This window comes from Rhipicephalus sanguineus, chromosome 3, assembly GCF_013339695.2.
Source record: "Rhipicephalus sanguineus isolate Rsan-2018 chromosome 3, BIME_Rsan_1.4, whole genome shotgun sequence".
NCBI classification, from domain to species: domain Eukaryota; kingdom Metazoa; phylum Arthropoda; class Arachnida; order Ixodida; family Ixodidae; genus Rhipicephalus; species Rhipicephalus sanguineus.
Genome location: NC_051178.1, coordinates 231,297,711 through 231,324,905, shown reverse-complemented (window position 1 = coordinate 231,324,905; position 27,195 = coordinate 231,297,711). Strand labels below are relative to the sequence as shown.

The following is a 27,195-nucleotide window of genomic DNA, read 5'->3' as shown; positions in this document are numbered from 1 at the left end:
GCTAAGCTGCATATGAATCGTTTTTGAGATTTCTTCGCGTGTGGAGAGAGGAAATCCCAGAAATGAATGAATGAACCATAATTTTCTGGCGGGGCTGGATTTGAACCATCTCCAGCAGCGATTATCAGCGACTCCGGGTGATAAATGAAAATATTGTGGTACCCTCCGATAGTGCAAGGTGTGTACAATTCCTAGACATTTTTTTTTAACCTCCGGAGCGTTAGATACATGACCACGATGACACTGACGACGAATTCGATCGAAAGCGAGTCCAACACTAATGCCTGGTCTAAATATGGGAAACTAAGTCCGAAATCGATTTCACCCATTGTCAGTCTATTGCATGCAACAATAATCTTTAATAATACGACCCAGTAGATAATCAGGAAGTGCATCGCTGTGCAGTGCAGTGCGCGCCGGCGGCGAGCTTGCGGTCACGGTGAGGAGCATTCGCTCTGCGTCAGAGCTCATTACGCCTGCGTAGAAGGCAGAACATTACTGAAACTGTACACGGGCCGCAAATGCACGTCCCGTCGTTGAAAGGGAAAATGCGTCCAGTAAGCTTTCCTTGACCGCGTAGTTAATAGATTTCGGTTGTTCCACATTTCTTGCTTCATTCTGTCCACCAAGTGGGTTTACTTGTAGGCTGTGTATAAGAAATGGTTCGCTCTGGTGGCGGCCATCAACGTATACCTTCTACTTCCTGCATTTTTGTCCTCTATGCAAACTGTTCTTCGTCGTCACTCAATCGTCGTGATGCTCACTGCAAAGCCGTTCGCCAACCGTTCAGTACAGAATAGACCCTCATAAATACTCGTTATGACCGCATGCCGCATTTCATTCAAACAAATCATCGGACATTGCAGTGAACTGCACCGCATTGTAGCTTCATTTGTAAAAAAGGAAAGAGGCAATGAAAATTCAACGCAGGACAGAGAGCTAACGCTGATTCACAGGTGTCTCTTGATTGTACGAGTGTTACATCTACGGTGTTTGCGTTTTTCTGTATTCATTTTTATGCTTTGTGCTGTATTCATCCCCTCTGGTGTACCCGTTCCCGCCTGAGCTCGGTAAGGGCCTGCAGTATCTGTAAATGGATGGATGGATGCAAAACTCTATTGATTATCTCTAAATAAAATAATAAAATTCCCGTGCGAGCGAGAGCGTGGCGCACAGTTTAGGCCTCGTTTTGTTCATCATCAGAAAACACAAAGCGGCCTGTATAAACTTCACTGGCTGGTTAAGTTTACGTGTAACCATGCACGGCTCGTGTTCGTGGGCCCGTCACCTCAAATGCGACACGCTCAGGTAGCTGCATTTTATGAATGGCTCCTCTCTCTCTCTCCATCTGTTGTTCTACAGTAGTCACATAACGCTAATTTTACTTCTTATCTTTCACTAAGCTTGGCGGAGATCTTTCAGTGCATAATGCGACTGAAGAACTTCGTGAACGAACTTTTCGAGTTGTCTTATATATGCGCGACCGCGCATATATAAGACAACTCGAAAAGTTCGATCACGAACTATATATAATACAACGCATATATAAGACAACTCGCCGAAAAGGACTCTTGAAACGCTTGCGTTGGCTGCCTTGGAAAATGACGAATGAAAAAGTACTGGCTGCGCGCATCCTCCTCGCTCCACGAAACGCTCGAAGCGAGCAAAGGTTCTCCACATTGTCTTCCTCTTTCGCGCTCTTTGCGGAAATGTCAGCGGATCGTTCGCCTCGCTTCCGCCGACATTGTTTTGATGGAGCTTGGTAAAAATCAGTCTTATTCAAATGTCCACCGAGCACATTAGAGCCATAGGTATAAGGAAACAAGAGGTTACAAAAACAAATTAAACATATGGAAATCGCCGTGTATTCTGTATCACGAGGTTAGCGATTGCTGCTTCCGCATAGGTCGCACATTTGTAGGGCAAGGAAAAAGAACTATATATATATATATATATATATATATATATATATATATATATATATATATATATATATATATATATATATATATATATATATATATATATATATATATATATATATATATATATAAAATGTAATTTGTTGCTAAATTACATGGGTGGCTGTTGGCTGTTAGTAGCTTTAGGCCAGCTTTGACTTTAGTCGAAACCAACGTCGTAATTGTCTTAACTTAAAACTACACGCCCCGAGACTCGAAGAAGCTGATTTTTTTCCTTTTCTTTTTTTATTGATATACTTCTTTATGTGCCGGCAACGCGGGTGATCCCGAATACATGAAACACTAATTTTCGATAGATATTTAGGGACGTACTTAATTATTCTGCAATCTCGTTTGCCAGTCATTTTAGTGACCCTGATATCACCGCTTGCCTGTAAACCTCGACATAGAAAATGTCATCTTTGTTCACGCCGTGCTTAAAGCCGAAGCGTAAACGTTTGGGTGATTCGGTATTGTTCCATTTTGATGATTTGCTAGCACAACACTAGCACAGACGAAAGGAACATACGAGGGCAAGCGCATTTCTTGTACGTTTTTTTTTTCTTAGCCTGTGTTAGTGTTGCGCTACCAAATAAAAAAAGAGACATTTTCCTGGTTTATATCCGGCAACTGACTTTATGCCTATTCGTAGACATAACCGTTCGATCATTCTTGCACTCTTCTTCAGGCCAGCCTATGGTGGACGCTACTGTATCGGAGAGAGGAAACGTTACAGGATGTGCAACACTCAGGTAAACAATATTTCAACTAAGTTTTAATCAATTTCAGTAGTGACATTTATTTTGCAACGCCGTAACGTCTTTTGGCGTCCTTTCCTTTTTTTCGCAGAGCTGCGCTGAGGACGCACCCAGCTTTCGTGCCGTGCAGTGCAGCCACTTTAACAACGTCTCCTACCAAGGAGAATTGTTCAACTGGTCTCCCGTGTCTGCTCCCGGTACGTATTCCCGTTGCTTTCCAGAAGGGAAACACTGAAGCTTTGCTTTGAAGGCTTCGACCAGCCCTTCGTACTATTGCCTCGGGGTAGTGACTCGATTAATTAATTGATTGATAATGAATTGGAAATGTTGCAACAGGTGCACTATTTCTCTGCTAAATACAAAATTTTAGCGGAGTCATGATGTATAGGGTACGAAAGAGCAATTAAAACAGTCTTAAAGGAAGCGTAGTCACATAGATAGAGATATATAAACAAAATAAAGTGATAACGAAAGCGACAAGGACTGTCTGCTATCTCTGAATCGAATTTATCTACTTTCAAGAGTGCCATCTACTTATGCATGCGTTATCTTACGATAAATATCAGCGGCTTCTTCCGGGTAATGAGCTAAGTGTGTTTGTATTTATATACGTTGATAGAACGCTTCATAGTGTGAACACTTATTATCTATGAGTCCGATAATATATAGAAACATCTTCCGTCACAGTCGCCTAGAATACCGTAGCCTTGTGCTGCAAAAATTTCGTAGGGGTTATTAGCAAATTTTTAAAACAATGCGCGTGCGGCGATGCCCCCTATAGCGAAAAGCATCGTCGCTATGTTAGTCGGAAAACAACAGCATTAACAATAAGCGTTAAAACATATTCAGTGATTCCACTCCTGCGCCAACTGCGCCAAAGTGCGCCAAATTGTATTTACTGCGCCATCCTGATAATATCGACGAAATTTGCGCCAAACTGCGCCAAAGTCTCGGGTTTGGGGGCGTCTATCACCGGCAATCGCACCGCCGGCGCGTCAGAACATGTGCAGCTCCATCTTGGGGCTGCCAATAAAGTCGCAATCATGGACCAAGAAGTATTCCGCTGAATAAATAGCGCTCGCGCGTGCGTTCCGAGTAAGCCACGATGCCATGCACGGTGCCGACGCAGCTTCTGTTCTGCAAGTCGGCTCGACAGGAAAACGCGCTCTCCGCAGAGGCTCGTGACGTCTAGGCCTATCGGTAGCGAGAAAGTGCGACGGCGATTCATTGGCGGACGTCGTCTGTTCCAGAAACGCTGCTGGTAGCTCGTTTCAAGCGTCGCACGACACGTAAGGAAAGCAATGTTCAGTAATAACTACATGAGTGCCGCTAAAATGTCTGTCACTTCTGTTTCCGGACATCGCGGAATGAAATCTGGGATCGCTCGCAGTAGATATATGGGACAATATCGAATTTTCCTTGCTTCGCGTTTATGGAAGAGCACGCGAACGGTGGAAACGCGTTGACACTTTTCCTCAGATATACTTTATCCATGGATCTTCATCCAGAACAGCTTTTTCGTAATTCCTTCCGCCAGCATGTCCGAGTTTGTAATCACTCTGCGGTAAATACCCCCTAAAAGGCCCTGCCCTTTCGAGCTCACGTGCTAGGTTTCCAATTCGAATTTTTGCTTGCTTTTTTAAAAACGTCATCTCATTAGTAAAATCATATCTCCTGGTCGGAGCAGCCGCAAATGCGCAGCTGTCAGTTGCGGGCCCGTCGCTGACGGCCCACAGTGAAGCGGCTACGCCATGTTACACGTCCGCCCCTCGCTTTCGGGGGTCAATAGCTAACGGATAAAAAACTCAGTTTCGCTTAAGAGGGAAGCAATGAATGCGATACCAAAAAATTGTATTGTGAAACGAAGTAAGACTAGCAGCTAACTCTTTTGGATCCGATCTCGCGTAACTCAACAAAACGCTGGTTTAAGGGAATATGGCCCCTCCAGGAACCGAAGCGTTTGCTTGCTCTGAGTTCTCTAAACGCGAAGTAAGCGTTGAGAGCACAGCAAGTTTACGAGTCGTCTCCTGATGCCTTGAAATAGCGCGCGCGCAAGCGAACGCGCCCTTCGAAAGACGCGGTCCCTCCCCCCCTTCCGCTCCCCTGGCGTCCCTTCATGCTCCTTACGAAAGACGGGCGGGCGTTTCCTCTCTGTTTGATAAGCAATCGACGGCAGGCCCGCACGCTGGAAGATGTTATCTCATGCGCTGTCCGTGCGGCGGAGACAGACGGCCGGCTAGCTTAAAGGAGTCCTGACACAAAAATTTTCGCCCCGCGTTTTTTTTGCTGCAATGTGTTGCTGGAGGCCTGTTAGTCATAACACGGCACATCGTTTGCTGCAGCGCGCGACAGATAATTAATTAAAAGCTCCTCATTACCGACACAGCCTCAGTTTCGGTTTGACAGAACTCCAAAAACGGCAAGCCGCCGGGTGCAACTATCACCACCTAGCGAGTGAAACGCTCGGTCACGTGAGCACACAGAACAGTGACGCATTTCCGCGCGGTCTGTCGTCGTCGGGCTCATCGTCGTCTGATGGCGACGATTTTCTTGCGGCGGGGATCGAAGGAATTTTCGACGTGGCGAATCACTTCAGGTTTGACCCGCTGGCGACGAGCGATTCGTCGGGAAGCGCGTCAAAACAGAAATGGCGGCTACGACGTCATCGTAACTTGTACCGGCTGCAACGGTTACGTAGGGGAAGTAGGGGGGTCACTCGGGTCACCTCCGAGGGTGTCAATGCACTAGGTGCGGCCTATAATGCTGGATCGCGCTCGCGAACTTCAAAATTCATATAAAATGCTTTCCAAGCTTTATTCGCTGTCAATATTTTGCAGATGGTACACGCACGTACACGGGAATCGATCCAGCAGGCTATCTCGGTCGCGAAATTTTCTGTCAGTACCCCTTTAATCTCCGCTTCAGCCGCGTTCGTCGCCAGCGCTCGCGAGCTTTTACCCGCGGCTAGAATGCGCGTGGTGATGTTATTAATTCGGACTTTATACGGAAAATTACGGCAACGGCGGCGGCAAAAATCCGCCGAGAGTGTCCATATAATTGATATTGCAATGGTCAATGTACGGGGCAGATTTTGCGCCCCCCCCCCCCTCTTAGGTGATTAGGGGGGGGGCGACCCCTGTGCGCACGGCTATGCTCTTGAGATGATTTTTCCATGAGATTTGCAATGAATCGAAATATTTCTAGCCTTCATAAGAGCCCCATAATAATACTCAGGTGCTTGAATGTTAATGCAATATGCTTCTGTATTGCACTCCAGGGTGTAAAATTCGCTGCTCCAAAGTGCTCCCAGATGCAAAATTATCTGCTCCAAAGTGCTCCAAGATGAAAATTTTGCTGCTCCAAAGTGCTCCAAAGCGGAAATTTTGCTGCTCCAAAAATTGCTCCAAATCAGAAGTCCTCGGTAGCATCACTGCATATTGAACATCGCCCAATACTACAGTCAATACGTGACAATTTAAATTAACAAACTACGGACAAAGGCGTTGACCTGTTCTTTTTTTACATTGTATTTCACTGGTCAAGAAAAGATACGTTATCCATATCAATGTTTAAGGTAAACGATAAACAGTTGTCGATAGGATTCGCCGTCGGAACCGATAGCTTCTGTCTATTTGCAGAGGGAACTCGACAAACGTTACACGTACTGACACGGCCTCGACAACAACAAAAGTGGGACACTAACCCAGGTAGCTTAACAGTTGCAAGGCAATCTAGTGTGTTCGTCAACTCTGTTATCGCGTAGCGCTTACGCTTTTATCGGCCTATCGTGCAGATATCGGCTATCGCCGAGAAGGCGAGAATACACGAGTAGCGAAGGCGGAAGGCAAGGCGACTGGTGGTATTCGTGCCTTTGTTTGATTTCGTGTCTTTCTGATTCGTTTAGCTCGTTCGAATAAAAACAAATGTGGCATCTTCGCTCTAGTGGTGCCAAGCCTGAAGGAAGAGCGGAGCTGGGGGGCCATTCCTTGTTTCTCTTTAGTTTTTTTTTTTTTCTTTCTCCTCTCTTCTGCTTCTCTCTGTTTCTTGTTTCTCTTTTTTGTATCCGTTTCTTCCTATCTCTTTCTCTCTCTCTGTCTATCTCTTTCTTTCTCTTTCTCGCTCTTTGTACCTTTACCTCTCTTTCATTCCTTTCTCTCTCTCTCTCTCTGCTTCCTTCTCTCTCTTTCTTTGTTTCTCTTTATTTCTCGCTTTCTTTCTCTTTCTGTCTTGCTCAGCTGTTTTTTCTATCTCTTTTTGGTGTCTGTTTCTTTCCATATCTCTTTCTCTGTCTTTCTATCTTTTTATGTCTTTATTACCTTTGTTTCTCTCTCTTTTCTCTTCCTCTCTATCTATTTCGTTCTCTCTCTCTCTCTCTCTCTCTCTCTTTCACGTGTTTCGCGTGCTCCACATCGCCGAGCACAGTTTTCGTTTAACGCTCGCACCTGCTGTACTCGGTGGTGGCGAGGCTTGCCCGATTCCTGTGGCGCATACCCACCTGTGGGGTTTTGCACCACGAAGCACAAGTTACCGATAGCTTAAACAGCTTCGCTGTTGAAAAGAAAAGAAAGAAAAGTGGCTCTTCAGTGATTTTCTTGTTTTGTGTATTGCCATCGCTGGCGATTGGTCTTTGAGGAGCTAGCGGTTAACTGTTCGTAGATTCATGCTGTATGAAGTGTTACAGAAATCATTGCAGCGCGAAAGAACGCGGGCAGAGGAAGGACAGAACACCGCGTGCGCTACAAGCGTTTGTGCCACTGTATCATTAATAAAGGCAATGCGCATCTGCCTGCGCATTGTATGACCTGCAAGTGTGAACCAGGGTTTCGTGAGCCTTAGTAAACATACTACCGTACGTGAACTGTCGGAATCATATGGCATTATAAAAAGAGGCACGTACTGCGTTGGCGATACGTTAATCTGCTTATTTGGTCGTCAGACACGCCTTTTTTAAATTTTCCTTTTGTTTGCCCATGAAGAAGTTGTGCGCATGCGCTTGACCGCGCTCAAGAGTTTTCTCGTTTTTTCCTGGGGTGACCCAATAAACCAGTTGTGAGCGGCGCTAGTGGTGTCCTGTCCTTCCTCTGTCCGTGTTCTTTGGCGCTACCTGAAGATAGCTTGCACGTGACGTCATGGACGCACACCATGGCTCCAACATGGCGGCTTATATGACGTCCAGACAGTATAATCACGCGGCGATTAACCTGCTTCAGTGTGATAACGACGTCACTGGAACGTTATTGGGCCTCTCTGCATGAATAACGAAGGAACCAGCACGCGATGTATTGATAACACTTACGTTACGTCGCAAAGCTCCCGTCCCAGCATGTTGGTGCTCCGACGTGGCTGTTTCAGTGACGTCACTACAAGCCTATATCTATACGTGCACACCAACTCGCCCAAGAAGGTTTGCTGTGTATGAAGTCTGTCGGTTCAACTGGGTCTTGATTGTTCTTGTTGCATGTGCGCAGCAACCCCGTGCCAGCTGCACTGCAAGCCGGACGGCAAGTTCTACTCGCGTGTGCTCAAGGAGTCGGTGACCGACGGCACGCCGTGCAGTCCCGGGTCGCGGGATGTTTGTATCAACGGAAAATGCAGGGTGTGTATGCGAATTCCTGGTTATTTTTCTGAACTTTCTTTTTTTTTGTCTTTTTTATCTATTCTTTGCCTAGGCACGTTTCTGGTTGATTCCCTCTTCGTATCTCTCTTTTGTTGCTTTCACTAGACGCTCCTCCGCGTCATTTCTTCTCCCTTTTCTTTTAAGCAAAACAGTTGGCTCTACGACCCGTACGTAAATGGCACCCGTATTTGTTAACAGTCATTGAACAATTCTGTTATCGATCTTCGCGCACTTGTGAGCTTTAATCATCATAAGTTATACCTACATTCTGCTGAATTCGTGCCGGGTAGCTTTTAGATGTAAGACACTAGAAACAGGTTTAGCATTGATTCTTTTAACACGAAAGTGTTTTATGCCGGGGTCCACCACCGCTCCACTGACGTATTTCTGTCACGGCTATGACGTTGTAAAGTATAAAGACTAACAGTTAGCAAAGAAAAAAAAACAGAAGAAAAAGTTCCGTCACCGGGAGTCGAACTTACGACCCCTCGCTCCGCAGCGCGCGAAACGATTCGGCCACAGATGGTGCGTTCTTTGCTATGCTAACGGCGAGCTATTTATATGTACCATTTGCCGGTGGCGGTACTCAGAGATCGGTGGTACATGAGCGTGTTTTTGTTATCACTAGAGAGATGGCGCGAAGGTATCGAAAAGCGCGCTTTAAAGGTCGTCGCCCCACGCGGATGAGCGCCCGCCTCTACAGGGCGTGGTCGCTCGTGCGCGGGCTTATCTCGTGATGGCGGTGGTGTGTACGTCTTGTGCTCTCACCGCAAGTTTGCGTTGAGAGCACGAAGGTCACTTCGCTCACTGCAGCGGCCGCTTTTGCGAAAGGAGCGCGCTGCTCACACAGAAATAAGTTGCAATTGTGACAGGTAGTTCGCACTCATCCTGTGTATACTCGTTCTGTGTGCCTTTCTGCTTGAGCAGCGCGTTGCAAGTTTCGAGCTGCTTGCCGTTCTTCGCGTGACATTACAATTTGTTGCTGTAGCATTCATTCCTTCGCGCTAGGGGCGAAATAATGCACAACAAACGCTCAAATACGTCTGTGAAGACACGTTTCACTTTCTATTTATACCGATTCCTATGATAAAGGCATCAGCCATGTTTTTTTTCGCTTGCTTACCGCTTCCCGAACTACTGGTCAGTTTTCCTTCCATTTACCACAGATATGTTTTATCATCTATCACTTTTTCTGATTGGGAAGGTCCTTGGACCTTGGCCGCATCCGTCGATGACGAGGAAAGCTACTAGTGACCATCTGCGGTTTGTGAGGAACACCGGCCTCAGTTGTAGTCGTTCTGTCCACTTGCGGTGCTCACTCTCTTTCCATTTTCCTCTTTCTAGTTCTTAGTTTCTGATCCCCAGTCATCATCATCATCATCATCCTTACTACGCCCACTGCAGGGCAAAGGCCTCTTTCATGTTTCGCCAATTAACGCGGTATTGTGCTTGCTGCGGCCACCTTATCCCCGCAGACTTCTTAATTACATCTGCCCGCCTAACTTCCTGCCTCTTCCTCGCGCGCCTGCCTTCTCTTGGAATCCAGTCTGTCACTCTTAAAGGGACCGACAACTGCCCAGAACATGAAATGAGTTGACTCCACCGATGTAAAGATTGTCCGTCGCACTGACTCAAACCAACCCTGTTTTTTTTTCGTGAGAGATGGATTTATATTTTTATTTCCTAATTGAAAGTCGCGAAAAATGACCTGTGGCGCCTCTGGCGGCAAAAACATGAATGAACCAATGAAGACGGACACGTGACCGTTGATTACTGTACGCGGTCGACGATTTTTTTGTTAGTATTGAAATATTGTTCGTTTCTTTATATTAAAAGGTATTACTCCATAATAATGTACATATAGGCCTGTATTAGTAGTATGCAATAAAGTGGCGCTGCCTTCGCGTGACGTAATGATCACATGCTCGTCAACGCATCTTGAGCAGCTTTTCAGCGTGCTCATGCAACCGTGCACGCAGTTTCCAGGTCGCTAAGATTTTGGAGCTACATAGTTTTGCTACCTACACTTCGTCTCAGAAACGACGCGCGCTGCTACTCGGTGCGGCCGTGCATATGCACAGTTACGTTTTCAATTACTTGTCTTGGCTCGTGTATCGAGAGAGTAACGACGCCGGGACAAGCCATCCATGACACAGGCGCAGGCAACCTTGGGCGCAAGCGCACACAACGCTGTACAAATACCGGGAAGGTGTATAAAGCCACACATCTCATTGTAACAGCTTACTATTTTCAAAGATGGTTGGAAAGCTCAAAATAAAGGTGGTTAAGCATAGTTACAGTAACTTCTGCGAAAGCAGAACAACGACAGCTTTCACAAGGGCTAGCGGCATCGCTATCAATTCTCAGCGTTGCTGGAGCAAGCCTCCATGCGTGTTTGGAGCCTTTTAGATCGAAAAATACTGCTTATAAAATAACTACGTGCTTTTCGGATAAACCACTGCAGCTACAAACGCTACAAAGGGTGAGCTTCCTGTCGCACCGTAAAAAACTGTGTAGAGAAAAATCAGTTGTCGGTCCCTTTAATGATCAGCGGTTAGCCTGCCTTCGCGCCACGTGCGCTGCCCAAGCCTATTTCTTCTTGATTTCGTCCAGATATCATTAAAATCCGTTTGTTCTCTGACCCACTCTGCTCTCATCCACAGTGGAGGGTAGAAAATTGGACCCTCGTCTGTTGGACCTCCCTTACCTTTCAATCTTTGCCCTCTCTCTCTCTCTTTCCCGCTTTTTTGTCCAATTTAGGTCTTTCTCTGAAACTACCTTCCCAGCGTGGAGTCTAGTGCTGTAGAGGCAACCACTCTGTCCTCGACCTCTCCTTGTTTTCTCTCTTTAGTTTTTTTTTTTCTTTTTCGTTGCCTGCGTCGTGCTCGTGGCAAAGACGTGTACAGGACATGCTCGATGTGTTATTTTACCGTCGCAGCGCGTGTCCTGTGATTGGGGAATCGAGACGAGCGCCCGGGAGGACCGCTGCGGCATCTGCCACGGCGATGGCACGCGCTGCATTACCGTCCACAAGGAATTCAACCAGAAGGAAGGCATCGGTCAGTTTCCGAGCTCATCTTTCCTACTTGTTTTTCTCTCTACCGCTTACTGTATATTACGGTAAGAAGTCGTGTGTTGCACATCGTAATATTGTGTGTGGGGTCATCCGCGCATACAGGGATAGTAAATAGGCAGGTAAAAAACCTTATTATGAGTCCAGCGAGAAATTACTGACCCTGGCTAGGCCACCAGGAGCCGTGGTCCGGGGAGCGTCGTGTGAGGTCCTCGATGATGGTCCTGGCTCGCTGGACATCCCAGAGTTGGTACAGGAATAGATGTGTTGTCTTTAGAGCGACACATAAGCAATGGGGCGTACGCGATATTAGTGGATACATCTCGTTAGTGCCGACTCCTATATAACTTCGTTAATTCCTTAAACATTATAGGAGGAAATTTGCTGATAGGGGTCTTAAAGTTGGCATTTGTTACTAAAGATGACGTACCAGGCCTTGTTGCAAAGTTCTAGGCTCTCTTTATATAAAAAAGGAGTACAATGAACGTACAAAAGAATGGCAGAATGTTGAGCTAGCTGGCTGGGATTCACCATGAAAGAAGGGCATGGCGTGTTCACATGGACACTAAATAAGAGAACCGCACAACTTAAACGTGTTTGGTGTCTCTGGTTCTCTTCTCATGCGTCCGTGTGTGCACGCCCATTCTTTCGTAATTGGCAATGCGTCTGGCGGGAGTAGACTCGGGGAACCCTTGTGGATCACTTGTTCTTATATGTTCAAGGCGACTACATACATGTACCCGGTTCATTGTTCGCATCTTTGTGACCTAGCAACTGTCACTCATTTCGTTTGTGCTTTACACTGAACTCAATACGATACAATGAAATGGAAGGCTGTCGTTGGTCCGACAGTAGCACGAAGACACAAAGAAAAGCTAAGTGTATGCTTTAGTTAGAAAGCTGCGCAGTTAAACATTTGTCTTCTACAATTTGCCTTTTACAATGGAACTCGGCGTCGACACCTTGGTGATGGGGTCGCTTTACCATCTGAAATAAACGTAAGGCTAGCAGATCGCAAAGCAAGGCAGAATTAATCGGCAACAGGAAGCACAGGGACGGAGCATACAAGAATACCAGGAGCCGTATTCACAACGAGCGTTTTATTCGTGAGTGACTTTCTCCATTGGTTACGCGACTTCGCTAATGATATGTCCTGCACTGGGACTCGGTGAGTGTACCTCTTACGAATAGGCCTAGCGTAAATACAGGCCTTTTTTTGTGAATACAGGCCCAGTTCTGTAGAAGCCCACGAGATGGAGGAACGCTCACGAAAGGTTCGCAGAAAGAAACCCGGATCGGTTTCCCATGCATCTTTACGTTGCGCTCGGACGGATGCCAGCTTTCCCTTTCGCGAACTTTCCTCTGCCTGGCGAGCTTTCGCGGCGATGGTTTATCATACAATGCAACGACTTTCCCGTCGGGCCTTCTTCTTCCGCTGTGTCATGCGGTCGCAGGCTACACGGAGGTGGGTCGGGTGCCCAAGGGCGCTCGCAACATCCGCGTCGAGGAGCTGGGTGCGTCGGGCAACTACCTGGCCGTCCAGGGCGCGGCCGACGGCGAGTTCTTCCTCAACGGTGACTGGCTCGTCCAGTGGAGCGGCGAGTACGCGGCCGCCGGCACCACGCTCTTCTACCAGCGGCAGGGCGAGAGGGACACGCTCCACGCACCGGGACCCACCAAGCAGGAGTTGGTGCTCTACGTGAGTGGTCATATTATAACCTCCGTTGGGCAGTAGAATGGTCTGATTCGCGTAGTTTGAACCACCCACCGTGCCGAAGCAATGCAAGGTCTATGAAATACTACCGTTGCGAGCCGTAGCGCTACGCCAAAGGCGACGAACAGAGAGACGAAGATGTAGCGCTCGTCTTTGTTTCACGTTGTCTCGCTTTAGCCCTCACCTACTCATGCCCAACGCCTCCTCTAACTACATGCCTGGAACGTCGCTTCCTTTTTCCATAGAGGGCCTCCTGCCGTAACTGATCGCGGAGGCCGTACCTTCTGCCTCGTGTTGCGCCCAGGCGCCGTGGGAGATCGCTCGCCACCGTACCGCTTAGTCACGTGTCATGACGTTGCCAGCTGCTGGGAGGCAGCTGAGAGAGCTGTGTGTGTTTACAAGGGAAAGCCGCGAGAGGCGCTGGACACTGTACCAAAAAAAAAAAAAAGAGGAAACAACAGGCTAGGAAAGGGCAGCGCGTTCGCGCCTCATATTCCAGGCAATGAATTAATTCATTGCATGGAATATGAGGCGTTGTTATGACACACCAACTAGCCCTATCCATTACTCCATTAAAACCCCGAGAAGCATTACATGATTGGGGTGTGCAGTTAATTGAGTAGACTGTACTGTACTGTAGCCTGAGCTTGCCGAAGCACATCTCACAAACAGCTTCGTCCTTGCAAACGTGCGTGTGTCTCGAGGTCGCCAAAGGTGGCTTCTCTGCAGCACTTGGGCGTGTGTTGGAGGAGTCAGCTTCAAGAGTGTATATCACTTTTGAGATGTGATAGCCGCTGTGGTTGAAAAGGTTTAAGGGCGCATGTAAAAGTTTTATTGTCCACTGGAGTCCTAAAACTGGAGTCCTGAAACGTAATATTGAGACTTATGGGGGACGCCGTACCGAAAAGTTCAGGATTAATTTTATCCAAAAGTCTGATACATCTAGCACACGTGCTGGGCATAGCGCGCTCAGAAACCTGGCTATATCCGGCCCTGCAGAAAGCACGCCACGTTGTGCGCACCGACGGCATGCGAACGAATTAACGCGGCCACTTCAACGTTGAGCACATTACTCGTGTGCATGTGCCCCGATGCATGCTTTTCGTGGAACTTGCGACAGGGTGGCGTGGTGGCGGACGACTAAATGCAGTCATCGAGACGACGACCTTCTGAGTGACTTCCTTGACGACGCGCCTGGCGCGTCTTGTTTGACACTCAGCGTGAATGAATTACGTCTGGTTACTTCAACGGCGACTGCAGATCGCCTCACCCATTTCGTATGTGCTGCTCTGGCTTCCTACTTTCCCGCGTTTGGTTTCTACTTGCGCGTTCTTTAGCGGTTGGTCTTTCGGTAGCTTTAGAGGACTGTGCACCGTTAGCTCAGGCACTCGTGTAGGGAAGAATCTTAAGTTTAAGATTTACCTGCGGCGATGCTCTATCAGACTATAGCTGACAAGCGCTGCTGTGAAAGGGACACTAAAGGCAAATATTAAGTCGACGTTGATTGTTGAAATAGCGGTCCAGAAACCTCGTAGTGCTACTTTTATCCCAAGAAAATGGTTATTTTGAAATAAAATCACGTTTTAGTGGTCCGCATCGCGTTAGCGCACTTCGAATCACCCGCCTGAAGGCGGTATTTCGCACGTCGCAGTTGCCGTGCCCAACGTTGCCCGCCTTTACTGCGCGGCGGCGTGCACTGGCGGCGTGCACCATTCGGGCATCCGGCAACATCACACTCATGCGGTATTTTGTCGAACTTTCTGTCAGAGCGACTTTCACGAGCGCGCGAAACACACGCGGCAGTACGCGATACCGAAACTACTACTGAGACGCGACCGCGTGAGTGAAGCAGGGCGCCGGGCGAAGCGCAGTTCGGCGAAAACGGAACTGTTGAACCACGCGCGCCGTTCCCCATGGCAACGCCAAAGAGGTTCTTTTTTCCATGAATCAAACAGAAGCGAACAAGCAGCATTTTATTACGTCTCTTGATGCACGAAAGGTTCTTTTTTTATTGCAGCTAGCTTGATTACTAGTGATTAATTGTATTCAGACTCTCCCACGTCATCGGGATCACTTCCAAAATGTCCCACTCGTGGGGCTCATCGTGTGATACATTTAGCTTAATTTCTCGGTAAGTAGGGCACTGCTGTTTATAATACTGCCGTTTTATACGTTGTCATACATTGAGCTTTCACTCTGACATAAATTGTTAATTGCCTTTAGTGTCCCTTTAACACGTGTAATATTGCGTCGCATAAAAGTAGAATTGTACCAAGCGTCACACCTTCTAAATTGCGCTACGAGTGGGTGGTTTCAAGGCCCGTCTATTACAAAGCGCTTAGGCGTATTTAATTGTCATCATCAGTAGCAGAATCAACAAAATGCACAGCTGCGCGTATTGCCTTACACTCTAAGAAAAAAAAAGAGTATGCGTGACTCTTTTCGGAGAGTTCTGACTTGCCACGTATACGACTCTCTTTAAATAGTCACGGTGACTCTCTTGGTGGGTCAGGGTCGGCTCGCTCTAGGAGAGTCCCCTGACCCTCTAGGAAGAGTGCAAAGACTCTCATCGGGAGGATCACGTTATCACTCATAGGGAGTCAGACGACTCTTGCCGGTAACGATCCTAGGGGGGTCAAGGGACCCACACCGAAGCATCAAGCGACTCCACAAGTATTTTAAGCTACTCATTTGATCCTTGCTCTACTTTTGCGCGACTACTGTTGAAAATAGTGGAATATTCATTTTAAGCAAGTCCAATAATACTTGCCGTTCTGCCCAGCGACTGTAAAAAAAGAATAGTTCAGTTTTAGCATTATTTTAATAAAACTCGTCCAAACAACACATATTTTCCAACAAAGTTATATAGAAAGCGCGAAAAGATGGTCTGTGATTTCCAATTAAGAAGTTTGGGTATTCCTCATTTACATGCTTCTATGAGTATAGCCAACTAAAATGTGTGACTGTGATGTGCACAGTGTCATATGGTGCTAAATGAACAGCAGAAATCGCCATCATGTTTCCATATTTATTCCTTGTGATTAAGAATAAATCAAAAAGTGGTGACGGCTTGAGGCATCAGACTTGTGGCTTGCTAGGTTGTCGCTCCTGTCCAGCGTGAGCACCATGAAAAACGGTATCTGAAAAGCAGAACGTCATATTATGATGAGAAAATGAAATTGCAGTAAAGGTTTGCACAACCTACACAATAAGTGGTTCACACAGACATAATAAAGGCTAACAACAAAACAACAAAGCACATCCTCCGGCAGCCAGGGGCATGCCGTGAGCGGTTATTGACCGCACGTTTTACAAACGTAACCCATCCTTAAATACTCAGATAAACAGATGCGAGTACTAGGGCCCGAACGACACCCAGCGCGTGCGTACGCCGTCTACGTCGAGATCAGACATGTCATATGCTAGAATTAGCGCACATAACTCCCACAATCACGTACACTCACTCGATTCTGTTATAACGCCCAACGTCATCGCACTGTATGCAAACCACGAAAACAGCAAACAGAAACGAGGGAAAAGAGTGCACGCCGGCGGCCGCAACAACGCGCGCCGTCGAAAGTCTAGAGCTTTTTTCACTTTCACCGGCGAGGCGTGTCCAACTTGAATGACTACCGCGTACTTTCTGGAAGCCACCGTACTATATCTGCACCTCAAACTACCGTCTTTCAGCCAACAAAAACCATTACATATAGTGCGTCTGAGCGTTCTGTACACAGGCTTTTTTTTTTTCACGTTCCCACGCGTGGAAGCACGCCGCACACACAAGGTCGATGGAAATGTTATTATGAAGTAGACTAAAGGGCATCTCAAAACGACATCTTGCACCTTCAGTAGTGCAGACACGACGTGCGATCAGCAAGAAATGACCCTCGATTATTGTTTGCATCGCTCACTTTATGGGAGCTTGTACAGCAACGCGCATAACGGTGGCAACTCGTTAACTGACAGCTATAGTTGGCCATCCGCAACAGCCCCGCGGACACAGGCTGCTGTTGGAAATGGCTGGCAGATAACTTCCGCAGAGCTGCTGCAGACGCCCAGCTAAAGCTCTATGATTAATGCCTACGAAAGCAGTACACTCACCGTTAACTGGCGCCCGTTGTCCGTATCCACAGCTCCATGAATATTCCGCCCTCCAAGCGTCACTTCGTGCACGGAGCCGGCATCAATACCACCGAAGACGCGCAACCAACTCATCCACGCAACGCATTCCAATAGACCAGGAGACTAAGACCTAAGACGACTGAGAGAGGAGAGCGGCGCGCCACCCCGGCGCCAACCCCGTCTGCGTCGCCGAGCAATGCGCCACAACGGCGCCAAAGGGCGAGCGTGCGATATGTATGGCGTATACGGCGGCTCTTCCGTATACCGAAGCCAATCGAAACGCGCTTCAGGAGGGTCCAGTGACTCCTTCCCAAATGCGAACTCTTTTTTTCTGCCTGTACCTTCCGAAAAGGGTCAGATGGACACCCGAGGATAGTCACGGTTCCATGACCCTCTTTTGACTCTCTTTTTTCTTAGAGTGTACGGACGCGTAATGGGTACTTCGCTGATTCGCAATATGATGAATTATGGCGTAGCGGCCACTTCGCAACTACACTTGCAGGAGGCATGCGTTCTAGGAGAGTTTGAAACGGTCAATTTTACGCGCACAGACGTTCTTCTCCTCGCGGCACGGTTGAGCTGTCCACTGAGAAACGAAGCCTGGCAAGCGAATGAAAATACCGTGTGCGCTATTGCGTTCTATACTCTTGAAGGCGAAGCCCAAGCGTCCTCAAGTTTTTTTCGCCTTTACCTAATCCTTCAGTTACCACGTTGAAAATGTTAGATAGCGGTGTTTAACGCCCTAGAAACTGCACGCTGAGTTATCGAGGACGTCGTATAATAGAGGACTCCGGATTAATTTTGACCACCTGGTGCTTATAAACGGAAAGGACGGTACACATCTGAGTCTATCTTGCATATCCCCCACTGCAGAGACGCGGCCGTAGCAGCCGCATTCCTGCGGTGGCAGAATGCGAAAACTCTCGACTTTGCGCATGCGCATGAACGCCGCGCCACTTCTCTGCGTAGTCGCGTGCTTAGCGACCGACTGATAAGATAATCAAATGCGATTATCTACCCAGCTTTGTCACTTCCTGCAGCGCAGATTGTATTGAGAAGGACAGTAAATGAGCGTTGGTAAAGGGCACTGCGGTGGCACTGAAAAAGAAAAACGTTCAGCTATGAAAAAGGGGCATTCGCGCCTCTTTGATTTTTTGTAGTTATCGCAAGCCATAATCAGGTCATTCAAGAGCGGGCTGTTCTACGGGAATGAACGAGACTATAGGTGCAGAAAATACAGGGAAGTAAATGATCATAATTGAAAATTTTGTTGAAGCGCACCAAAAAACAGACGGACAGAATACCTTTTAAATACCTTTTTTCTGACCAATAAAACTTCAGTTGTGAGAGCAAGCGCTGTCTTTGTCAGCCTCTTCTGTCCGTCTGTTTTTTGGTGCGCTTCAACAAAATTTTCAATTATGAACGTAATACAACTGGCCCAACTTACCATCTTGCTGAAGTAAATGATCAGCCGAAATGGAAAATTCCTATTGATGAATGCAACACTAAAGGTAAAGCGGGAACAGTATACGAGTGATTATAATGCGCAACTCAAAAACAAAGCAGTGATATTACATGCATACACAATAGTTTGCTACATTAAGAAATTTCCAAGTAGAAATTTATCAAATTCACGAAATCTAGAATTCTTATTGATGAATGCAACGTTAAATATGAAGCTGGAGCAATAGACGAGTAATTATAATGCGCAACCTAAAAAACAAAGCAGTGGTGCGGCATGCATACGCATTAGTTTGCTGCGTTCAGAAATTTGCAAATAGAAATTTACATTAAAAATTCCTAAATTAAGATAATGTATAAGTATAGCGAACCTGAAGATAAAGAGACGCCTTCGCAACACCCCGGCACTCGCCCCTTTTCGGCCGCCGCAGCTTCTGTTCCAGTCCGAGAACCCGGGTCTCAAGTACGAGTACACGGTGCCCGAGTTGAACGCAAGCCGTCGGCCCGAGTTCCACTGGCGCTGGTCGGACTGGAGCCCGTGCACGGTGACGTGCGGCGGCGGCTCGCAGGAGTCTCAGCCGCGCTGCTTCGAGAAGGAGGCCGGTCTCGTCGAGGACACCCACTGCGACCCGGCGTCGAGGCCCGCAACGCGCCGGAGACCCTGTTCGCGGCAGCCGTGTCCGGCGCGCTGGTGGACAGGGCCGTGGCAGCCGTGCTCGGCCACCTGCGGCGGAGTGCGACGTCACACCGTGCTGTGCGTGCGCTCGCGCGGCAAGGCCGACCAGCTGGCGCTGCGCCAGGAGGCCTGCGACCCGACGACCAAGCCGAACGACACCGAGCCGTGCCCCGACGACCCCCGGTGCCCCGGCGCGGTCGCGGTGCGAAACGGGACGGCCGTGACTGCCCTGCCATCGCCGGTGAGCGTGCCACTTTTGTAATTTCTTTAGGCCTTAGAAAAAGAAGAATAAAATACACCAAAGGCGCGAAGCACTGCAGCGGGCTAAATTGTCAACGTGTCTAAAAATTCGCAGGACTGCAGCCTTTGTCAATGGTGGTCGTGAATCACGGTCAATAGAGGATCAAGAACACCTCTCATCCTCTGTTGTACGTAATTGTCAATACTTTTGTCAATACCATTGACAAAAGCTCAGTCCTGCGAATTTTTAGCTACGTTGATGACTTGTTGGGGTTAAATTGATAAGGTATGCTTTCGCGACTCTGTTTTCGTTCATGTCGCGGTAAGTGACTGATCGCTAAAAGCGGAAATTAAGATCACAGTTCTTAGCTATAGAGTAGCCCCGCCACGGTGGTCTAGTGGTTATGGCGCTCGACTGCTGACCTGAAGGTCGCGGGATCGAATCCCGGCCGCGGTGGCTGCATTTTCGATGGGGGCGAAAACATTTCAGGCCCGTGCACTTAGATTTAGGTGCACGATAAAGTACCCCAGGCGGTCGAAATTTCCGGAGCCCTCCACTACGGCGTCTCTCATAATCATATCAGGGTTTGGGACGTTCAACCCCAGATATTATTATTATTAAGCTATAGAGTACGCGGGTTCGATTTCCGGTCGATGGGGAAGGGTTGCAGAAAGACTCGTGTGCTTAGAAGTTCGGGGAAAGATGGATGCTTGAAGAGATGAAAAGTTCGTCAACACTGGTTGTCGCTGGAGCTGACGTTTCGACAAGCGGACTTGTCTTCTTCAGCGGTTGCAGCCTTGGAGAAAAGTCCGCTTGTCGAAAAGTCGGCTCCGGCGACAACCCGTGTTCACGAATTTTTTCATCTCGTGTGCTTAGACTTATATGCACGTTAATAAACCCAGGGTTGGTCAAGGTTAATCCAGAGTCCCATACCACGATGGCCCGCATAATGTCATAATCATATGTCGTGGGTTTCGCGCGTAAATCCTCAGAATTTCAGTTTTTAAGATTGAAGTTCCTGTTGCTTTAAATATCGTGCCATAAAACACACAGCTGGTATATGTCAAAGTGACGTCAATTATTTAAAGATGTAGGTTCCGTATTTGGGACATTACGGCCCAATAAACGTTGTTTAGCTGTGCCTAGTTCACTCCTCAGCTCACTTAAAACTAAATATATCTAGTCCACAATTATACCGATAAAAATATAGCTAATCCTGTGTAGGCGCCGTCGAAACCCATGACGTCACACGAGCGGATGCGGGATGTTCAAGGTACCGTGATTGCGCGATCTTTGATTTCGCTGCGTCATTTCGAGCTTTCCAATCCTCATCGCGCTTAAGACTTTCTCCTTTATGCGTATTGTAGGCCCGACCTTTGATTTCGCTGCATCTTTTCTGGCTTTTCAAACTTCATCGCGCGCGTAAGACTGGCTTCTTCTTCTTCTTCTTCTCCTTCTTCTTTTTTTTATTGTAGATTGGTAATTTACTGATACAGCTCAAACTCAAAGAATGCGGTGCTCTAGCTAAAATTATACAGTGGTTCAGTAGTTGCGCCGTAGTAAGTGGTGATACTGCATTGATTTGGACTGCACGCAAGTTTATGAGCGTGCGCCTAAATGTAACTGAGACGAGTTTTCTTGTATTCGGTCCCCATTTCAATGTGACCGTTGTGACTGGTAATCGAGCTCGCATCCTCTTGATCTGCCGCAGTATGCCTTTAGTCTTTTCTTTCATTACCTCGTTCCTTCGTCCGTGCGCATAGCCATGTATCTTAGGCTTCTTGGAAACGAAGGATTTCAAATGGCGAGTTTTACTTGGCACGAGTCTCACGTTCGTCCTCCGTGCAGGTACCGGTCGCACTCGGCTCTATTGACGTCAACGCAGAGTCGATCGCGTCGGTGTGAAGGTTGCGTCTTAAGCTAAAAAAAAAAAGAATCACTTTATCTGTATACTAATCGTTACGCGACGATCTTCATTTGTTTCAAGCAAAAGCGACCACTCGTGCAAAGCGATTTTCGACTCGAAGCTGTAACATGGTTGAACGCATTGAATGAAACATAAATGAAGAATTTTCGTACAGTGTTGAAAGATGAGACATAATAATTTTACTGCTGCTATAGTACAGCTATGTTGTCAAGAACAGTGCGGTTTTTTTAAACGTGGACAAAACGAAGAGTAAAAACGCAAGACGAGAGCTGACCATTAACCGAAAGCTTATTGGAGCAGTTGCAAGCAATTTCCATGTGTAAATGTTACTTTTCCCAATAAACTTTATGTTGATAGTCAGCACTCGTCTCGTGTCGTTCCTCTTAGTTTTGTCCACGTTTAAAATTCTGCTCTGTACTTGACAACATGACTGATCACGAACTCGCCCAAATGTTCATCGTTCTACTACTACTACTACTACTACTACTACTATCAGGCCCGTAGCAAGGAATTTTTTTCGGGGGGGGGGGGGGGGGGGGGCACTTGGTGAAAGCCTTGAAAAACACCTATTTTTATCATTTTTTTCTGTAAAACACCCCCCTCCATCAGAATCTCGGAAGGGGGGCCTGCCCCCCCCCCTCTGGCTACGGACCTGACTGCTATTTTAAATGTGCCTGTGTTATGAAGGCGCACTCTCAAGATTCATTGGTCAAGTGACACACATCCGCTACGTTTGCGGGATTTGCAAGAAGGTCACGATCGGCGATTCACAGTGCTTAGTTCTTTCTCATACAGTAAAGGTTTTTTCTTCAATAAGTCGTGGCACTATTTTTGTATTTCTTACTGTAGTACCGCGTTTCGATTGAAATGTTCGGGTTTGACATTTCCTGGTGGCGTTGTCTTGCTTCTAGTGTTTTTTTTAATCTCAGGTGATCTTTTTTGCCCCACATGTCGCAGTTGAACCTCCGTTCGTTGAAAGTTGAAGGTCCGTCAGCTTGAATGAATGAATGAATGAATGAATGAATGAATGAATGAATGAATGAATGAATGAATGAATGAAGTTTAGTTGCGTAAGCGCTAGGTGTAACCAGATAATGCCATAGTGTCGAAAGAGAGTGTGAGTTGTCGATGGCGACATGATATTGCCGGTGGTAGATGTAACATGGGTGTAAAGGGTCTAAAAAAATAATAAAATAAAAAAGAAGCTGTTGCTTTAAAGCGCATGAAATGTGTAAGCGTTTAAACCATGACAATGACATGTAAGGAGTGTTTTGCTATGTGTACATAAAAATATGCGTCTCGGAATCGCCTCCCACAAAAATCCTTGTTTGCAATGGTTTGTGGGCACGGACTCTACAAAATTACCAAAGGATCAGCCTCTACTAACAGTATGTGCTATGAGTACGCATATCTTGGGCTGATAATTTGCCGTGTACCAGCATCATGTAAAAATTCTAAAACATGATTTTTAAACACAAAAAAATGGGTCCGTGCCAGGGAAAAAGCTTCATCAAGGGCAATGTGTTGTTCATAAACCGGAGGGAACTACATTGCCTTTTTTTTTCATTTGAGTTCCATATGGACGAGCTTTCAACCGGACGTAGATGACTGTCAGCGTCTCGCCACATTATGGCTGGTATCGTCGCCGGCCAAGAAGAAAGAGTGTGTGCCGTAGTGTGGCCTATTTTTTTACGGAGTTTCCAGAGCACCGCTTAACAGACAGTGCGCGTTGTAGCGAATTGTGGTTCACCGGTTCTTTTTGACGCTACACTTGCAATAGGTTGATTGTTCGATATTTGTGGATTTCCCTGCGACTTGTCGTTGCAGCGACACCCACATACACGACACGACACCCACATACACGTTTAAAAGAAGACATGCAAAATATTTATGATAGAATACTCATGTGAAGGCAGTTGTATACCTGGTAAAGTGGATTTAAAAAAAAAAATGTAATTTGCACTAATAACCAGGCATGAACAGGCGCCGTCCGAACGTTGACATTATGGCTAGTTGGTGCAGAAAATTTAAGAGTCAATTTTTAGTATTCGCACGCACGCACGCACGCACGCACGCACGCACGCACGCACACACACACACACACACACACACACACACACACACACACACACACACACACACACACACACACACACACACACACACACACACACACACTCTCTCTCTCTCTTTCTTGCACGTACGCACGCGCTTAATAGAACATAAGGATAAGGAAAGGTCAGACTCGATTGACGAGAACATTCGTTGTCGTCGTTAACAGCGTGGGCGGATGTAAGCGAATGCGTCGCATTCCCTCTTCAGGAAACAGCACACATGAAGCCACCGTGTGTCTCGGCTCGCCCAGCCTTTGAACCCACCGGAGGTTACCTTAAGGACAGGCTGCGCTAGTGGCGTGCACGCTCGTCCGCGCCATGAACAACAACGTCCGTGCTGGGAAAGGAATCTCAAGTTCACTAACCCCTCCTCCTTCCTCCTCTTATTCCTTTTCTTTCTTGCGCGCGCGCACTTAATCACGTGATATGTACAGCGTCAGCCACGAGATAGGACGGCGCGCATCAAGCTACCGTTTCTCTCGGCTCACCCTACCCTTACAAAAATGGATTTAGACAGTCTATAGACTGTCTAGCTACATTTTTGTAAGGGTAGCGCGCTACCCCTCGCAACCACAGCACAGCTCGCCATCATATTGAAAATATACAGCAAAGCTGACATGCATATGCCCCTCCTCACAAACACCTAACAGGAGAGGAGGCCATCAATAGGAGAAGAATTCAAACTGGGGTTCATACCCACCTAAAGAGAATACACGCCATGTTCCCGACGTGCTATCGAGGTTCCTGCCCCTGGTGCGGAGGGAGTCCTACACTGTACCACATAACCTGGGGCTGCTTAAAGCATCCCCCACACCTGACGCACACAGAAATGACACCAACACGCACACGTTGGGACAGTGGGAGGCACGACTGTCCAGCTCTGACCTGGCCGACCAACAAGCGCTGATCGACCAGGTTGAACAGCCGGCTGAGGCCAGTGGGGCCCTCGACTAAGGCTCCTCCCATTCACATAACTTATGCTTCATTAAAGCTTTTCTATTCTGTTTTGTTAAGCTTTTGATTATGCCGCGGCGCGTGACATGCTAAACTATCATCATCATGAACCGGCGCGCGCTCTCTTCGTCCTCTTCTTCATCTTCTACTTCGCTCCCGGAACACGTGCGCCGATTTGCCGGCTTGGGATGTAATATCTCTGATGGGCGAGAGAAGGAGCACAGAGAGAAAGAGAGGCAAAGAAGGAGATAGAAAGAAAGGGAAAAGAGAAATAGAAAGAAAGAAAGGGAAGAAAGGGAGAAAAAGAAAGACAAAGAAAGAAACAGACACAATAAATGGACAGAAAAAAAAGAGAGAGCAAGCATAGCCTTGTATATTATTGTATAGCAAGGCGCGGGAAAGGGAAGTGATGAGGAGGGAAAGAAGGAAGTGAGAGTGTAAAGCATAGCGTAGTCTTGTATAGTATAGCAAGGGGTGGGAAAGGGATGTGAATGTGAGCAGGAGGGAAAGGAGGAGGGCAACGCCGCCAGCTCCGCTGCTTGCTCGGTCTTCGCACCACTAGCGCGTAGCTGACCCCCCCCCCCCCTTTTTTTTTGAGTATCACGGCGACGGCGGCGAATATTCACCTTGAATGTCCGTATAACTGGTAGTACAAAAGAGACTAGAAACGGGACAGTAAATCGCAGAACACAAAAAAATATTGTTACCGATTCACACAAAATACAATCTGGACCACCGAGCGCGATCATAACAGGGGGCATGAGCCGGCGCTAGTGCGAGAAGAAGAGGGCAGATCCACTTTAGAAAAAGAAAAAATAAATAAATAAAGGCTGATCGAGGGGAAGAAGAGGTAGACATGCTTTTGGAAACTTTTGCCTCAGACACCTAAGACAACTGCCCAAAACACAGTAACGCAAGACACTCTTGTCCTTGGGGACATGACAACTGTGTAAGGCGCGTCTGTATACGTGTCCGATAACCTCTCAAAGTGAAAATGAACCAGAAACCAGAAAGCGAAATAAAGGGGTTCGGTGATTGGGCTCGCGTGCTGTGGGAATGCAATTCGTTTCGTGGCCCACCTACCGCCTCTGCGACACCAGGAGTCCAGCAGGGCTGCACGGACGCCTGTGTACGTGCGTACGTGAGGATAGGTCTCTATCGCGTGTGCAACAGGCGACGAAGTCGTCCTCCGGGAACAACGGGCAATGCGATACCACGACTTCTGCGTGCGCGTGTGCGTGCGTGCAAGCAAATGCTGCGGTGTAAACATCGGCGTCAGGTGGCGCTGGCAACAGCCCCTCCCATCCTTTGTGTTCACCCTTCGCCCGCCTCGACGAGCACATACAAAAGACGCCGGGTCACGCAAAACGCTCGTCTCCGCAGATTTTCGCTCGCGTGACGCCCGCGCAGTGGCGAGATTCCTTGGGAAAGACCCTGGGCAGCCAGCGGGAGCAGCCGCGTCTAGCTCGCTAGGTAGGTGAGCTCGCGTGGCCTTGGGAATCCACACGAAGCCAACGCTTGCCCATCGACCCACCGTGCGCGCCACGCGAGCTTGTACATTACGTGCCCGCCGCCGGGCGCGTTAACGCCGCTGAGGTGTTCTCGGAAGCCGCCGTTTTTTTTTTTTTTTCCGTCTCTTTGTTGTCATTGTTTGCAAACGTAATGCGCGAACACATCCGGTGTCAGTTTACACGTACCCCTCGCCGGTGACTAAGCGGCGTCCTCCCGCATGCAGAGTATACGACGCTGTGGGTCGTACAACGCAGGGCCAGCACGGGCTATATACTTAAGTTGCAACGTCGGAATGACTGAGCGAGATGAAGAATCCATTCCGCAGCAGCGGTCAAAGTTCATTCGCGGTACTCCACTAGCGTGTCTCTTATAAGCCAAATATGTAGCCGCTAGGATACAAACTCATTTATTCAATCAGTGAACGGTATCGGCCTGCAAAGCACGTAGGACACGCGGTTTAAGTTTCCTTAATTAAACGGGAAGGGGAAAATGGCCCTGGGTATAGTTCATGCAATAGTTTGTTTCGAAAATACCCTAAAGGCCCTCATCGACGGTATATCACGAAGGGGAGGTGCCCGGTGGTAACGTAGGGGAGGGGCAGTGTTAAAGCAGGGAAAACCGGTGGTCTATTAGAGTTTCAGCAATGGATCTTAGGGGATGGAAAGCGCAGTAGACGACGGCAGAGAGTCAGATCGCATGACGAAATTATTAAATTTACGCGCATAAATTGGAGTCAGGTATAGTAAAGGGGGGTCGCTAGAAGAGGCCTTATCGTCCGGTAGTTGACCTAAGTATGTGATTGCAATGATGACGGCAACGTGCGCTTCCTGCTTATAATGCGTGTCACGTGTTTTTTTTTCTTTGTTAACATTTATGTTTTCCACACTTCGATCAGCTCCTAGCGAAAATATGGGTATCCCGCCATCCTGCGCGTAACACGAGCACCTGTTCGTAATAATAATAATTGTTGGGGTCTTACGTCCCAAAACCACCATACGAGCACGAGAGACGCCGTAGTGGAGGGCCCTCCCGCAATTTCGACCACCTGGGGTTCTTTAACGT

The 27,195-nt window shown here is 47.6% G+C and overlaps 1 protein-coding gene across 1 annotated transcript in view; it reads left to right on the top strand.

Moving 5' to 3' along the window:
• Positions 1-27,195, top strand: part of LOC119388380 (A disintegrin and metalloproteinase with thrombospondin motifs 7-like) — a 79,532-nt gene that overhangs the window by 32,652 nt on the left and 19,685 nt on the right. The window contains 6 exon segments of the mRNA XM_037656085.2: positions 2,650-2,713; positions 2,811-2,916; positions 8,188-8,315; positions 11,275-11,395; positions 12,864-13,108; positions 19,141-19,626. Of these exon segments, the coding sequence (XP_037512013.1) occupies positions 2,650-2,713; positions 2,811-2,916; positions 8,188-8,315; positions 11,275-11,395; positions 12,864-13,108; positions 19,141-19,626 (1,150 nt within the window).